Raw genomic sequence first — 17,579 nt, forward strand, 5'->3', positions numbered from 1 at the left:
TCAGTCAAGAAGCATCAACGAATATTAAAACTAGTGTTTTAGCAACAAAAGCTGGATGAGAACCAGAATTTAAACACACTCAAGAGTATCTCCCCACAAATTACTTATTAATTATAAGGGGGGAAATAGTAACCTTATAGTGATTAACCTAGCAAGAATAACCTTTTTCTTTTTTTTAAAGATTTTATTTATTTATTTGACAGAGAGAGAGATAGCCAGGGAGAGAGGGAACACAGGCAGGGGGAGTGGGAGAGGAAGAAGCAGACTCCCAGTGGAGGAGCCTGATGTGGGGCTCGATCCCAGGATGCTGGGATCACTCCCTGAACTGAAGGCAGACGTTTAATGACTGCGCTACCCAGGCGCCCCAAGAGAGAAAATTTCTGACACAACGTTTGGCTTTGGTATTTCAAAAACAGAGCAAGTACAAAACTAACATTAACTTCAGAATGGTATTTCTTTGCCTAGAGTAGAAAAATTGAATGATGATCACATTTTAAAAGAAATGAAAGAACATGACCAAGGCCAGAGAGCTACTGAAAAAGGGTTAGGATTTCATTTGCAGTATATCTGGCTCCAAACCTCTTCTCTTCTCATGGCTACCACTCCTATTAGGTCTCTGCATAAGACAACAACAGTGTTTTGGACTCATAGATGTATAATTAGGAGGTATCTTTCCAACAGCACCAATGAATCTATCCTATATATGTATACAGATGAAACACATCAAGTTTGAAAAAACCCAACTGCAGCTATCCAGTGCTCAGGAAACGAGTGTATGTTCTCACACTCACCCTGGGCGCGCAAGATCTGGCTCCCTGCCACCTCAGGGGACGTGGTACAGAAACACAAGTAAACATAAATGGGGCGAGCCCTTTCCACTGACCTGCCCAGAAGGTGGGACACTGTTCCTTTGTCATCTTAGAAGATCTTCTGCATAAGAAGACTGAAATTAACTTTGATTACTTGAAAGGACAAGCCAAGCAGCAAGGCATCAAAAGGTTTCCAGTGAAGGGCACTTCAGTGATAGCTTGTCAGGAAAAGCACAATTGGAGCTGAAACCTTCAGATCCATGGGGAAATTCTGAGCAAACACTTCTTAAATAAGGTGGCTGAACTTTAACATTTTCAGACTGTGGTTTCTGTATTTTTTTTTTTTTTCTTTTGAAGGCAGACAGAGAGAGAGTTTTTTGAAAGACGCTAAAGGAGATCGGCTCCTAGGGATAAACTATTCATGAGTCTACAGAAGGTAAGCTGTTACCTTCTAATACGAATTCTAAATGAGCAATTAGAAAAGGAAACCTACATCTTGCCTTCTTCTGTTTACCCCCGTTAAGATCGGACCACCCACAGTTTGATATCTCTTCTAAGACTGGGCGAAAAAGTGAGAATAGATGTGGGCCCACCATTCTCCTAATTGTGTGTCTTTGGGGAGTTATTCTAACATGCAAAGTTTGAATTTCCTCATCTAACACATGAGGAAAACAGTGTTTTTCTCACAAGGCTGCTGTTAGAAACCAAGACGACATGTTCAAAGTGCTTTGCAGTGTCAGTGCATAAAGAGGACACAGTGAGCCAACACTGACAGCAAACATACGTCGTCATCATCATCATCATCACCACCACTACCAGCATCACTTTCATCAATATTCCCCAATAAAATCATCTCTCTACACATGTGGTATATTAGGCAAATAAACAATGACCCCAAGATCACACAGTATGGTCCTACCAGAGCTGACACTACAACTTCCACCTCTTGCTATGAGATCAATGTACTTTCTGAACCAGAGCTGATGGTATCTACTTCAACTTTAGATGCTTCAGCAACAAAAATGGTTCTTCAAGGAATTCAAGAGTGAAAAGCTCTAGTAGGCTGGATGGGAGAAGGATAATAAAGTTCCCAAATGAAATCCCATGCAAAGCTTTCTATAAATAGCATTACTGCTACCTTCCTCATGAGCTCTTCTGCATATGCAAACATGAAAAAGAACTTCATTGTATACGAAAAATGCAAAGGTGGGAGAGGCTTCTTCTAGAAAGAAAATGGAATTTTGTTTTGTACATGTCAGCCCTGGAGGAGTCAAGCAAATTTAACGCACAATCTCCAATGGAGAGGCATGTCTTTTATAGGAATGCCAACAGTGGGAACAGTAAATCCCCAGATTCAAGGATTTACTGGAATTTCTAGAAAATGCAGGGAGGGAGGAAATTAGTTTAAATTCTTGTATGAAGAGGTCTCTTTATAGCTGCAGAGAAACTATATATTGAACAGACTGAAAAAAAATGAATGTCATACATTGGCCAAGCTATAAAAGTAATCAAGCCTTCTCATTTGACAGGGGTTTGGGGAATCTTTCATTCATATTGAAAGAATTCAGATATCCAAAAGATCCAGGGTTCACTCAGGGGGCAATTCTGGTCACTGTATATAAATTCATGTTGATTTCCTGAGGATTTCTATTGAAGTCCAAGACAGAGTGCTTAAATCTCCTTTGCTTCTGACTGCTTTATTAGTTTTTAAATATGTAGATTGATCTTTTGATCAAATCTTAGTTGATCTATATAGGCAGAGGGGAAAGTATTGCTGGGGCACCCTATTAGAGTCCATACATTTCTGTTCTATTAAATGAACAAATAGGTGTGATCTAGAATGAAGAGGAAAGGTCTGTCTCCCGAGTCAAAATGAGAAAGACCATCTACAAGGTTCTGACGGACTTCAAAATTCCAATCTCAACTCTGCCTCCAAAGAGCTTATAAAGTCAATTCATAATTAGATGGCATAAAGTAGGTGCTTGACAAATATCTAGGGAAAGAAACTGTGGGCATGGAATTACAAAATATATAGTGACATTTGATTTATCTAACGGATCGTGTTTCATGCAGCTGAGAAGCCAGCCAGGGAGCAGGGAGAAGTCAAATCAAGAAGAAACTAGTATTAACATTAAGGTGGGGCTTGAGGAAGGCACTTTAATCTTTTTCTTGCCTATCAAGTTAACGTATTATTGCTCTTGAATTGCTATTTAATTTTCTTTGAAAGAAAATGTGTTGCTCAGAGGATATGCTCTAGTACCAGTGACGTATCTTCTATCAGAAAGGAAGGCCAACAGCAGAAGTGTTAGCAACATTAATAAAATGATTCAATTTCCTGACTTTTCTTGTAGCAGAAAGGATAGACCAAGAGAAGTTTCTGAAATTTATGATGGTATAAATACAAAGCTGGCTTACAACTTTGCTTATCTATAGCCTAAACTCTGTTGAGTTAAGATCTTAGTAAAAATTGGTCAAGCAAAGCTGAGCATAGAGTAGTTTACTAAAAAAATGTTATCAGGTAGGTTTCTGCAAATAAAGAAGGTGACAGATATTTATGTGAAAGTTAAACCAGGAGATTTTAGAACTGGAAGTAGCCTTAGAAATCATGGTATATTCCTTTGATTTTATAGATAAGAAACTGAAGGTTCACAGATATAAATCCAGTTGTTCAAGCTTCAAATGATTTAAGTTTCCCACATTAAATACCAATGTCTAAAGCATTTAATTTTATTTTTCCCAATTAAGGGAAAAATTGATGACCAGCTATAATTCTTTTTTGGGGGGCGGGGGCAGATACTTTTTATTATGGAAAAAAAGCCCCTTAAAATTAACCATCTTAACCATTTTTAAGTGTATAGTTCAGCACTGCTAAGTACATTCACATGTTGTGAAACAGATCTTAAGAATCCTTTCAACCTGAAAACTGCAACTCTGTACCCATTCAGCAATAACTCCAGGCACCCAGCTTCCTTCGGCTTCTGGCAACCACCCCTGCCATCTGCCCTTTTGTGACCAGCTTATTTCATTTGCACAATGTCCTGGAGGTGCATCCATGCTGTAGCATGTGTCAGAAGCTGCTTCCTTTTAAAAGCTGACTAATATTCCATTGCACGTATATACGACATTTTGTTTATCTGCGATCCACTGGTGGGAATTTGCGTTGCTTCCACCTCTTGCTATTATGAATGCTGTATCATTCTTTTCATATATTTTCAATGCCCATACTGTAGGAGTTGATTTTTCTTTACTCCATCAAAACAACTGCCATATAAATTTTAGAGATTCCCCCAAACTATCAAAATGGTACTCATGCCAAAAGTATACACAAAGAGAGATACACTGGGTGCTATTACTTTTCCTCCAAAGGATCTAAAACCATCCTATCTTTTCACAGGCTGCTCTAAAGGATGAGAACCATGGGTAAGATATCACTTTTAATTCAAGTTTTGCCCATTATTTAGGGCACTGGAATGTATGTTGCAGTGACTGGCAGTGAGAGAAGACAGACATCGTTCACGAGCTTCTCATTGCACAATCGGCACACTAAAAAAGTTACTGGTGGACATTTCTCTTGAATGGCCATTTAAAGACTAAACCATAAAATAGCAAACAAAAGTAAAAAAAAAATGGTTTCAGAGACTCTCATCTATCACCATCCAAAATGCCAATAAACTGGTCGAACTACTTTGCTTTTAGTGACCTACGAATAAAGTAATTAAGTGTAAGCCAAGAAACACTGAAAATACTCACAGTCAGGTTTACAAAATACAATCAACCCCTTTCCTAGTATTTTAAATGGCTGCATGGAGTCTGTTCTTAATTGCTCACAACCACAGTTTCATAACCCTGAATCTGATACATCCATTATTTGAACCGTTTCATTAAAAAAAAGCCTAGCTTGGTGGCTGGGGCACCTGTGGTGGGCCAGGCGCCTCTGCCAGTCACGTGGTGGGGTGGGGCTTCCGTATCAATCACGTGGTGGGGCGAGGTGCCTGAGGATGGCAGGCGTGGCGGCTGTAGCGGTGCCCAGCAAAGGACAGTGCTGGAGGTGTCATGGCTGGCGGTGGGTGGGGTGCTGTGGGGGCAGTGCCTTCAGATTTCCAGGAGCTCAGGAGTGGTGTACCATTTTCCTTCCCTACCAGCAACCTATGCAGTGATCTAGTTCCTCTGCATCCACCTGCATTTGGTGTTATCACTGGATACCCATGGACTCTTGAAGGGCTTTCTGGTTTATTCATAATCAAATCATTAGTTTCAATTTGCTTGTTTTTTAAAGATTTATTTATTTGAGGAAGAGAGAGTATGCACACGTGCACGGAGGGGACAGAGGGCAAAGAGAAGCAGACTCATTGCTGAGCAGGGAGCCATAGTGGGGTTCTGATCCCACAACCTTGAGATCATGGTCCCAGCCAAAGCCAAGAGTCTGAAACTCAAACCACTGAGCCACCCAGGCACCGCTCATCGGTTTTAATTTGGATGGTAGCTCATCTCCTGAAGAACCTGACTTGGCCATGGCCGGAAGCCACTGGTTCCCTTCCACCTCAGGGACAACTCACTCCTGACTCCTCTCCTGTTGGTTCTTTCGCTTCAAGATAGTCAGCCCATGTTTGAGATGCAGCAGCCATCTCCCCCAATTCCTCTTGTCCATCCTTGATGGGCAGTTTAAAAATTTGCCCTTTTATGATGTCCCTGATGTTCTCATCAAGCCCACGATTTTAGCTGAAAGCAATAGTCAACAATTTCAAGAGAAGTTTTTATTTTTGTTCTGACACCTTAACAAGTTAGAGAGAGATGTATGTCCATGGATTTTTTTTTTTTTCCCCAGGTGGTAGGACAGATTATATAGTCCAAGTTCAGCTGGGACTTTGCCTGGCAGACACAAGTTGCTCTCAAGAACAAAACTGTCCTAACAGTCTATGTATAAAAGTAAATGGGAAGCCATTTCCTTTGCCTGGCTATGAATTACCACCTAAAAATGGGATTGAACATAAATACATCTTTAGTTGGGTTATCTTCAGCTGTGCCAAATCAGATTTCCATTTCCTGGGCATTAGAAATTGGAAAGAATTACTCCATGTCTGTGTATCTTGTATAAAAGCTCACATCAGCCATGTAATTACAGAGACTAAAAATGAGAGGTATTAGAAAACTTGATCATTCCAGAAAACTAATTAAAGAAAAACTTACTGCAGTTCCTGATAATGAAATTCCTTTAGGTATCCTTGATGTGCCCTTTAAGAAAAATGAGGCCGACAATCTCATGCCATGCAGTGACTTATACACATCCATAGTGTTTTGATGCTGCCCTTTATCTGCAAATGAATGAGAAGCCCGCCTGGATTTGTCCTGTGACAAAAAAGCTGCCCATGAAAAGTCTAATTTTAGATGGGCTTTTTACGGAAATTCTCAATGACTGTTATGATGTGTATGAGATCACATTCCAAGAAGATGATTCTTGGTGTCCAATGAGACAGAAGAAAGAAACTATGAAAGTATCCAGCAATCACGTACAAAAATAAGCATTTCAAGTGTCTTCATAAGCCTTCTTCAGGGACGTTAGCCAATGAGGCAAGAAGAAAGTAGATGTTATTGACCTAACACTAGAAAGCTCTTCCCAGGAAGAGGAAGACCCTCCTGTCAATAGAAAATGCCCCTTGATGTCAGAAACACAAAGCAGCCTAACCAAAGGAGTGTCAGCCGTCTTTTGTATGGGTACCCAGTGTGACCTCGGTGGATCCTGCTGCTGTTCACCTTCACGAGCTGGAATGTTCAGACCATTCCAACACAGGCCAACATAAAGCTCATGATCAGCTCTGCCAGGTTCGGATTTTCTTCCACTTACTCCACTTGATCCCTAGTACTGTCCTCTTGTGGTTTTGGATAGTCTCACCTCACCCTTGACAGCAAGAGAATGTCTGTCACCACCGCCAGCCCCCATGAAAGCAGTCCACATGTTAGCTCATCCAGCAGCAGAGTGGCACAAGGGTCATCACCAGCAGTGGAAGCATCATTCCTGACACCGTCTCCTCTTCGGATTAAAGGAGGACTCACCTGATTCTAGGAATCATTCACTGAAACTGCTCTTTCTTGGGTTTTTCTCTGTGGAAGCTGTTTTTTTGAAAACAACTACTTTGATATTTACTGAAACATCAAATGGATTCTTTTGCTTTCCGAGAGATGAACACCGAGGACTGCACCAAGAACCAAATGACATGTAAGGATTTTTCTCATTCGTGCTGTACTCTGAACACCAAATACATTCAGCCATAACTGTATCTTCTTGACAGATGGATTTCACTCTCAGATGTTACTAGATGGATTCGACAAATCAGTTTAAAACTTTTTTGTTGTTATAAACAGCAATGAAGTTACATAAATATTCAGGTAAAGATTTTTTTTCCTAATTAAAAAAAGATGTAATCAGTGATTCTAAAATGATAGCAACTTTTGTTTCACCTGATGTAAAGGAAAAAATATATGCAAAGAAGTTGTTTGTTAAAAACAAAACAAAGCAAAACAAAGAAAACCCTTAATTCCACCCCCAGCAAAAAATAAAATAAAATAAACCCACAAGAAAACAAAACAAAACAAAACTCACAAAACACCAAAAACACCCACACTGGCTTAAGAATGACCTACGTGGTATAAAATCATCATCACTGAAAAGCTGCTGGCAAGACTAGTGCGACTCCAAAACCTTGCTGTTACCCAGCATGTACAATCCCATACTACAGCGTCAAGCATCCTCACCCAAATACTGAAGTCACACGTGAACCTCCTTTTGTGGGATGCCTTCCTTACTTCAGTACATGTACAACCCAATGTTTGGTAGGAGAACTGAACATTGCTTGGATGGAAATTTAGTGCTAGATCTGCTAGCCTACTTAAGCTGGTGGTTGGGAACGTTTCAATAGGGAATAGCTATTCCTCTCCTAGAGGCTGTGGTTTTACCCAGTTAACTGTGTAAGGAAAGGGTCCATAACACATGTGAGCACAAGCGTGTGTGCACGCACACACACACAGGCACACACACACCCCTTCTGTTACCCAGGAGTGCTGCTACCTGAGAACCCAGGACAGCAGCGCGTCCTTCATAGGATGCACTCTGATGAACACGGAGAGCATCACATAGCTGGAAATAAACCCAAACTCTGCACATTACGTGAGCTCACCAGGTTTCTAGAAAAAGCTGCTACACATTTAGGCTGTAACTGAGTATTCCTAAAGTCACAATCTTAATTGGCATAGTCAAAGTAACGAAAGATGGCTCTGGCAATGCCTCCCCAGGGCAGCCAGAGTCTCCTGCCCTCTGCTGCTTCTTCCATTTCTTCTCTCACAGACATGGGGCTATTTAGCTAGGTATGTAACAAAGGTGACCACTCTACTTCAAAACGCTTGGAAAATACTCTCACTTTGAAGAACACAAAACCTCTGTGAACTATGCAGGGAGAGAGGGCTCCTTGGTGACGGCAATGGTGTGGGTCTTTAGAGGTCACCTCGAGTTGCAAGGGTATAGAACACAGAAGTAGTGAGACCACATAAAGCAGGCTCTGGTTGTTTAAAATCCAAAGGGGCATGACAAACTATAATGAGTGGGGGTGATTACCTGAGAGCTATTCTAATTCATGCCTTATAAACAGGAATCAAAAGGAGTATCTTCAGAACAGCAAATTGGAAGAAAGAACCAAGATGAAAGCATGGTTGACCTTCTTGCTCTTCTTTCTGATATGAAACACCCAAGGGGACTTGTTTACCGTCTGACGTAGAAAGTACTTAGGTACTTCTTTGCTGCCCAGATTGTGTGAGAGCTGTTTGCCCAACCCCGTACACAGCCCAGCTTCTGTTCATCCTTTCTGGCACCATCTGGCACATACACAAAAGGCCTCTCCAACGTTTTTTTTTTTTTTTTTTTTTTTTTAAAAAGGGCGTGGTCCTGGCGTTATGGGATCGAGCCCCACATCAGGCTCCTCCGCTATGAGCCTGCTTCTTCCTCTCCCACTCCCCCTGCTTGTGTTCCCTCTCTCGCTGGCTGTCTCTATCTCTGTCGAATAAATAAACAAAATCTTAAAAAAAAAAAGATATTATTTATTTGAGAGATCCAGAGAGAGTACAAGTGGGTGGAGACGCAGAAGCAGACTCCCTGCTGAGCAGGGAGCCTGATGTGGGGTGCCATCCCAGGACCCTGGGATCATGACCCTAGCTGAAGGCAGATGCTTAACCGACTGAGCCACCCAGGTGGCCCAGGCTTCTCCAACTTTTTGATCCCACTTGGGAAGCAGACAGGGAAGCTAGGCTTAGTGGGGACTGGTCCAGAACTTGCTTTCAGCAGAAAGGAAATACTCATACAAGTTTCCAGGGTCAATCTGTCTTTGCAGAACCATTTTATATGGACATAATAGGAATTCAGAAAAAGGTGGGATATGAGATGAGATGATGTAGCTGGAAAGAGATTAGAGACTGACAGACTGGATTACAATTTTCAGGGGAGAGTTGGTCTAAGAATGTCAAAGAAAGAACATGTGTATGCCAGGCTTCTATTGAATGGGCCATAATTATGGAGAGTGAGCAAAAGGAGTCTGATTTGTCCATAATGGAGGAAAAATGGTCTGCCATGTTACTTCTTGAAATCAGAGTAATCCTTAGGAGTAGTGTGAAAGGCCAATGGGAAATACTAATGCTAAGTGGAACCCTTCAGGGTTGCCGCAACGAAGATGAAATCTCCCTGCGCACTAAGGATACGAAGGAAGAATGACCTCTGACGAGAGGCTGAGCTAGTGTGGTCCTTACATATCTTGGGTACAAAATTGGGGAATGACTTAAGAATATCTTTATCCTTCAGTTTCTACTGACTCAGGAGCTTATGTCCTTGAACTTCTGAGTCTGCCTGAAGCTCAGATCTGGCCATGTGACCAGGGACAAGGCATCCGGCTTGCACCTTGATTTCTCTACCCAAAAGAAGCCAGAAGAAAATCCTTGCTCAGAGACTTCTTTAAAACCTCACAATCTTACCATGTGCACAGTTGTATTATCAGCATCCTAGCTGATTGAAGGGAATGAAGACACATGCATAGAGAGCAAGATCCACTTTAAAGATGGACTAGAAGGCAGGGAAGAGGTAAACAGTGTTGAGAGAGGAGAAAGTCAGGTGGAGGGTTCCACTCTGAGCACTGCCTTTACAGATGTGCATATCTGGCAGCTGCAAAGATGGCTTTCTCATCCATGGAAGAGTGATACTGAGATCAGTGTGTATCTGGGTGGATGGTCTTTGGGTCCAAGTATGCAAGAGGAAGCGGGATCTGATGGGAAGGCTATTACAGCTCATTCTGGTTATGTCTCATTAGATTAGAGGCTCAGGGCCTCACTAGGTTTCCGCTTTCCCTTCATGGTTCATTCTCTCTGAGGAGAGGTTCTGGGTGGCCAGCAAAATACCATGATTTTGGTGGCACAGACCCCCTGCCTGAGATATATGATCCCAGGGGCCAAATATATCTTCATATATTCCTTTAGTCCACAGAGGATTATTAAGAGCCCACTGTAGGTGGGGCTTTTCTAGATCCTCCTGATAATAATAACAGCAAGTATTTACTATGTGCCAGCATCCTTCTAAGGGCTTCACATGTATTAATTTATTTGATGCTCACCATAACCCATGAAGTTGGGCCTGTTCTCATCTGCATTTTATATTAGGCACCAAGAGGCTAAATATCTGGCTCAAGATTGTTAGTAGCCTGAGTCAGGATGTGAACACAGGCAGGCCGGCCCCAGAGCCCATGCTCTGGCCAGTCAGGCACTGGTGACCATGACAGGGGAGATCCCTATCCTCATGGAGGAGAAGAAAACAGACAAGGTGATACGTGATGTTATTTTCAGGACTGATAAAGGCCGTAAAGAAAACCAAAGCAGGGTACGGAATAGAGTGACAAAAGGAAGGCTATTTTAGACAGCGTGATCAGGACAGCCCTCTGCGAGAAGGTGAAATCAGAATAGAAGTCTGAGGGGAAAAAGGGAATCGAGTGACTGGAAGGTCTGGGGAGAGAGTATTCCAGGCAGCGGGTACAAAGCCTCTGCGATGGGAACAAGCTGGGGGTGTATGAGGGACATCAAGAAGGCATCTCAAAGTGTGAGGGAGACATGAGCAATGGAGAGCCTTTGAGGATTTCTTAAGGACTTCAGATTTTATTGCCATGGTGCTATGAAGCCTCTGGAGGGTTTCGAGCAGGGGTATAACCTGCTCTAATTTTCCTTTTAAGAAAAGATCACTCTGGCAGTATATGAAGGATAGATCATTCAGGCGGGGGATATCAGGGAGGCACGTTAGAGGCTATGAGAGCAGCCAGTGTGAAGAAAATACAGACACTGCTTTATCTCAGGCCTTTAGGTCAAGGTCAGCTCATACCAGCATAGAGCAAGGCAGCTCGAGAAGTCGCCAACATCTCCTAAGCTACCTACGTAAGTGTTACACCTGGATTCAGGAAGTCTTAACAAGAAAGGGAAGTGAACAGCAACTTCCCAGTTGTTGACCTGTAATTGGCTAGAGTGAATGCTTTCATTTGTCAGAACCTTCCCGAGCAGGGCTAACATCATCTGCTGCTCTCCTGGCGAACGGCCCTAGGCCTGCAAGTAGGCACACCTGTTCCCCACAGGCAAGGAAGGTGCTCTTGCCAGGCTGTCCTAGGGAGGGCGCCCTGGCCCCTACAGGTCCAGAGGGGGCAGCATTTGAGGCAGTTTGGAGTATGGATTCACTGGGGATGTCTAATCTTTTTGTTCTTGAAAGGGTGGTTTTAGCATTTCAAACGTGGAGGTGACACAGACAATTACATAACAGAAGAAATGGTGGCACAGAGTACTCACAGGCACCTTTTCTAAGCAGTTTCTACTCTGTGCAACTTTATGCTAAAGGATAAAGCCAGTCTGTCTGGGAGACGCTTGCCAACATCTACATCAGAAAGTGCCAAAGAATTGAATCTGAGTTTATGCGAAATAAGGACTCAGGCTGCTTGTTTTTTTCCAAGTTCCAGTGCTAAAGGATCCCATAAAATTCAACCACTGAAGCCTGGAAAATGCCATCGTCCTAGAGTTTTCAAAATGACAACTCATTTACCTGTCACGATCAAAGTACACGCAAATACACAGATCGGTTTCTTTTTCTGACTATCCTATTATCTTTTCATGGCCTTCCTTAAAGATCATTTCCTAGGCTTGTCTGAATGTGGCAGTTATTCTGTTGCTAGATAACTGGAGAACTCAAGAAGGGTTATCAGAATCCAAAAAGTTATTCTAGAAGGGATTATTTCATTACATTGGAAGACTTCTGAATGTGACATAAAGAGAAAACTACAGTATTTAATATTGCTTCTCTTTTTGAATCGTTTAGAGTCAAGCATGAAGAAGGGTAAGGGATGTATGTATACATACATACATGTATATATGCATACATATGTCATATAGTATGAGATGATATACTGTCAGCCGAGCTGGGGTATCTCCTGATGATGCTAAACAAGCCCTTTCTGAAAACACTAGGCAGAACTGAGGGAAATGGTAAGGGATTTCCCTTCCATACTTTATAAACAAATTTACTGCAAGTAAGAGAGACGGATGGAAGCAGGCTTATGGGGTGATTGTTGCTAAATCAAAGAAAAGTAGTGAAAAGGATGATTTTTTTAGAGGGTAAGAAAAGCAACTGAGAGCAGGCCACTTGGCCTCTGACTCTCTAATTAATTTTGCAGAAAGAGGGACATATCACACTACCCAGGAGACCACACTGCTGCAGATGTTCCAGGCCACCTCAGGAGAAAGAGAAAAACAAGCACCAATCAAGGTGATCCCTGGCACTTCTACAAGATAAAGACAAAAACACCTTCCAGGGTCCGTTATGGGGTCAGGAGCTATGCAGCTGTGTTTACACCATTTGCACCTGCAGATACACCTTCCACGTGGCAACAAAATTCACGTTCCCCACCAATGATCGTGTCTCCAAGGAAGGGGCAACATCACCTTGAATTATGATTTTAAAATACTAGGAAGAGTAGACTATATTTATGTTCTTTGACATATGTCAATGCATAAATATGTAAATATATCTTACAGAGGGACAATAGTTTTAAAAAAGTTTCTCAGCCTTTAGTGAACGATGAGAATGCAGCATCCCAGAAGGAGGCATTCCCCGAGATTGTGGAAAGCTGGTATTTTCCTTTACGTTCTCCTTGAGTTCAGTAATGTAATAGGTCATCTTTGTGTTTATATGAGTAAAAGGAACAGTTTCATGACCCTGTGGTATAAACCATAAACACCAAAAGCAGTGATGGCCAATTAAGCGGGATATGTCAAAGTTTACAGCTCTTAATGAAAGACAGTACATCATCGAACCATCTTACCTGTCGACGAATTATTTCAAGGTGTCTTTTGGCTTTATTCACTAGGGCTTGAATTTCTACAGGATCCTTTACATTCTTATTTTCTCTGAAGGCATCTCTTATCCTCCTGACAGCGTAAGTTCTAAATGAATTCAGGAGAAAAAAAGAAAAAGTGTCAGCAGTCTGAAGCTGTGCTTTTAAATGAAATCAAAAGCCTTTCCTTACGAATTAACTGTCTGTATTCCCCTGTGGATAATCCACTTAGATCTTTGCTCTTGGGACAGGCCCATCTATTACTATTCTGGGATGACTAAGCAAACAGATTAGGGAAATAAATCTAGCACAAACAATTCACATATAAATGGCAAACTGCTACTGAACTGCTCCTTAGATTCCCGGTTCTTCAGTTATTCACGTCTGAGTTCTCTCCATTAACGCGGATAATTGAACCTTTAATGTACTGAGACGAAGCAAGAATTAAAAGAGGTGAAATGATGCACCGCATATTCATGCACCAAGACAGTGATCTATGCCCGACTCGGGTCAGCTCTCCAGTCTTGTCCCATCTTTTAACAGTTCATTCCTCTTTTGGAATATAACAGGTGAGAATCCTATCACAGTCGAGAGTGGAGATTACACCAAAATGCCTTCCTCCATCTTTTTTTTTTTTTTTTTAATTTATATGCAAGAGAGAGAGAGAGAGGGCCCACACGTGTACGAGTAGGGGGAGGGGCAGGAGGAGAGAATCTTCAAGCAGACCCCCCACTGATTGGGGAGCTCGACTCGGGGCTCGTCCTACAACCCATGAGATCATGCCCTGGGCCGAAACCAAGAATCGGATGCTTAACCGACAGAGCCACCCAGGCCCCCCTGCTTTCCTCCATCTTTAAATTGCATACATACGCACATACAAACACCCTCTCCCCACCAATATACACTGCATGCAGCACAGGACAGCAGCTCAAGAGCATAGCTTTCAAATCAGACAAGCTTGGCTTTGCTCCAAGGTCCCACTGTTTCTGTGAACTTTGGCAAGATTCTTAACATAAGCCCATGTTTCCTCATCTGTCAAATGGGCATAATACCACCTACCTCTCAGGGCCGCTGGAGGATTCAGCTTTATCATATAACCCAATCAATGAAAACTCTTCTTAATACCTTAATGCATTAGGACTCCTCTTTCCTCACATCACAGCCTCACCTTCATCCCGCATCCTCAGGGTCACACACGGTGTGTGGACAGAGGGCAGATTGTCTGGACAATCAAGGGTCCTTAACCTGATGTACCCCCTATGCAGACAGTCATGGCCTTACTCCATGCCCTCCCCATGTATGCAAGACTGAAGACAAGAGACGAAGGAGGAGGAGTCCAAGTCAGTCACAGCAGACACCATTTTCTCCAGTCTTCTTATGATCTCAGATGGCCCTGCTTTTAACTTTAAACACCGGCTAAAGAATCCATGTGAAACTGTTAAAAACATCTGCACGAAGAGGCAAAGAGATGAAAGAAGGGGAATATAATTTCTTTGGGAGTTGGGAGTATGTTTGGGGAAATGGATATAATTTACTGGGAAAACTTGTTTTAGAGAAGACTACTTTTGTTTTAGGTCAAGTTTCTTACAGTAAAAAGAAATTTTAAATTAAAAATCCAAATGGCGTGTCCCTTTGTGTTTAAAAGCAAAAGTAGGGGTGCCTGGGTGGCACAGCGGTTAGGCATCTGCCTTCGGCTCAGGGCATGATCCCGGCGTTATGGGATCGAGCCCCACATCAGGCTCCTCAGCTATGAGCCTGCTTCTTCCTTTCCCACTCCCTCTGTTTGTGTTCCCTCTCTCGCTGGCTGTCTCTATCTCTGTCGAATAAATAAATAAAAATCTTAAAAAAAAATAAAAGCAAAAGTAAAATGAAATCTTGTGCCGTTAAGAATTGTGATGAAGAAAGGCAGACACTTTGAGGACGTAAGCCACTGGAGAGACGTTCATCTGAACCCTCTCTTGGTGAACCAATGGGAGTACTTGCAGAGGTGCTCCTGGGTGCTCAGGATCAATCTTGGCGTAACCACGACCGGAAACGGAATCCCTAAACTAGCAGACACTATGTAACGACAGCGGCTCCTTCATTATGAAGGCTTGGAAAGGAGTTTTACTAGTAGGCTCTATCAGATATCCTCTTCCTGTAGAGCTGCTAATCTAACAAGATTTTAGACAGTAGCCAGGAAAGCTAAAAGCAATTTCTGGGGTAGTTTCTTGCATAGTATAACATAACACAGTATCACTGTCCTTCTTCACACCCACATATTCAAGACAGTTTCTTTGTTGGTGCTGATGGGAGCAGAGGGGACACTGTAATTTAATTCTAGTATTCTGTTCCACATGTAGACCTGGTTTTAGAACAGGAATTTCCCCCAGGGAGTCATCCATTGTTTTAGTTCTTCACTCAGGACACTGCATGGGCTTTCTGGAAAAATGAAATGGTCAATAGAAGTCGTTACTGAATTCCTTTTTCTAGAAGCCAGTGACTAGCCCAGAATAGCTAGCAAAAAAAGAAGTATGGCTTGGAACATGAAGTCTGAAGTTTTTCTAAAGTTTAAGGAAATCAGAAAATAACTTATGGCACTCAACGATTTCTATCAACTGAACTGAAGGTCCAGTCTTTTACATAGTCAGCTGTGTATTCTTGTTGTCTCCCCAGATCTCCAAAGTCCACACCTAATGGAACAAAGTTCCAGATGTTTGAATTAAATGTGTCTAAAGCAATCAGAAGTTGTCGTTCCAAATATGAAGGCACCTCTAACGTGAATGATGTGATGATGGCTATTTCTTCTTTTTCTTGTTCCTCCTCCTCCTACAGTGTCTAAAACACACGTTTTTTTCCTTTGCCCCAGGAGAGGTCACTGCAGTGGCTCAGAACCATAGAAGTAATTACTACTGCAAGAACAATTTTTCAGTTGTATGAATTATTTCTTTTTTATTAAATAGATTTTTAAATTTTAAGGGGGGGAGGGGCAGAGGGAGAGGATCTTAAGCAGGCTCCAAGCCCAGTGTGGAGCCTGTCGCAGGGCTCGATCTCACCACCTTGAGATCACGACCTGAGCTGAAGTCAAGAGCTGGATGCTTAACTGACAGAGCCACCCAGATGCCCCAGTTGTATGGATTATTTCAAATGATCATAACTTTGTGAAGGTAATCACAAATCTGCCCGAACCTTCAAATTTCGTAGGAGAGGGCTAACCACCAATTGTTTCTGTTCTGCTCCCGCCTGGCTTTTATCCTTTGCATTTTTTCTGCCACTACAAGGGAAACCATTTATCCTTGAACACATTCTGGCTATTGGCCTCTTGACCCTATCACTGAGTAAGAACATTTCAAAGAAAAATGTGCAGAGGCTGCCATGAAAATGTGCAGCTGCCGCACAAAATGCCTTGCCTCAGGATGATCCTAGAATGAGTCAGATGCTGTCTGAAATAAGGCATGAAAAATTAACAAATCAAAGGCAACACAATAGCAAGAGCCACCAACTCGAGAAAGCAGACCACATGCACAGAAACAGCAAGGCTATGCTGCTCATACAGTCACCGCTCCTTCTACCCTCCTGAAGCTTTGCCCAGTTTCTTCATGCTTCTTTGTGCAGATTTCCATTTGGCTTTTCTTCTCTACCCTGGCCTTTGCCCTTTGGTCTGCCATGAGACCTCCGAGTGTACACAGGCTCTACTGACTATTCTTTCACCACTGACGGATCAAACTCCTTTATGAGATTCTTCCACGTATTATAATTTCCCAGCGGCAAAATCAACAGCAGACAGTAATGAAAGCTCTGTAGTGCCCGAGGTCTTGCTTTACTTTCTTCCCTTCCAATGCAGGCCCTAATAAGCACAGCATTTGGAGGCTCACACTGGTTGTAGCATTCAAAAGGTGCATTTGGGAGACAAGCTGATATAATACCCCTCATTTGTGTCATCCTTCATCACCACCCCACCCCACAGTCTGGTTTCTCTGCTTATTCATCCTGTAAAAACGTCCGTGCTTTTTCTTTCTTTCCCCAACCCCAAGTATCTCAATAACAAAACCACCTGACCCTTCTTTTAGCCTCTCTGGGACAAACTCTTTCAATTGCTTGGTAGGACATGTGCTCCCTCTACTTGCCTTAACTCAAATGTGTCTTGCCTCTGAAGACAGTGCTTCCTTTATAACCATGAAGAGAAAGCTGCTTAATTTTGCCACGCCTCCAGATTCTATGGGATTGAGAGGAGAGTGCAGTGTGTTCTGGGATCCTACTACTGCTTACGGGTCATCGGTTAACCCTTACACATCTTTGAGGCCAAGCTACCTAACGAAATCACATTGTATGCCTCCATGACATTGTTGTCTGCTGACTTCTTGATGTTAAGTCTCAAGACTCATCAAGGCTTAATATCCAA

General features: G+C 42.4%; 1 protein-coding gene and 1 pseudogene across 2 annotated transcripts in view; one reads left to right on the top strand and one right to left on the bottom strand.

Moving 5' to 3' along the window:
• Positions 1 to 7,128, top strand: part of LOC103665111 — a 108,773-nt pseudogene extending 101,645 nt beyond the window's left edge.
• The window catches only part of LYRM4 (LYR motif containing 4), a 158,395-nt gene that overhangs the window by 104,993 nt on the left and 35,823 nt on the right, over positions 1 to 17,579 (bottom strand). For both annotated transcript variants that reach the window (XM_040645021.1, XM_040645020.1), the window contains exon 3: positions 13,187 to 13,307. In XM_040645021.1, coding sequence (XP_040500955.1) covers positions 13,187 to 13,307 — 121 coding nt within the window. The remainder of the gene's footprint in view (positions 1 to 13,186; positions 13,308 to 17,579) is intronic.

This window comes from Ursus maritimus, unplaced genomic scaffold (genome assembly GCF_017311325.1).
Source record: "Ursus maritimus isolate PB19 unplaced genomic scaffold, ASM1731132v1 scaffold_30, whole genome shotgun sequence".
Classification (NCBI taxonomy): Eukaryota; Metazoa; Chordata; class Mammalia; order Carnivora; family Ursidae; genus Ursus; species Ursus maritimus.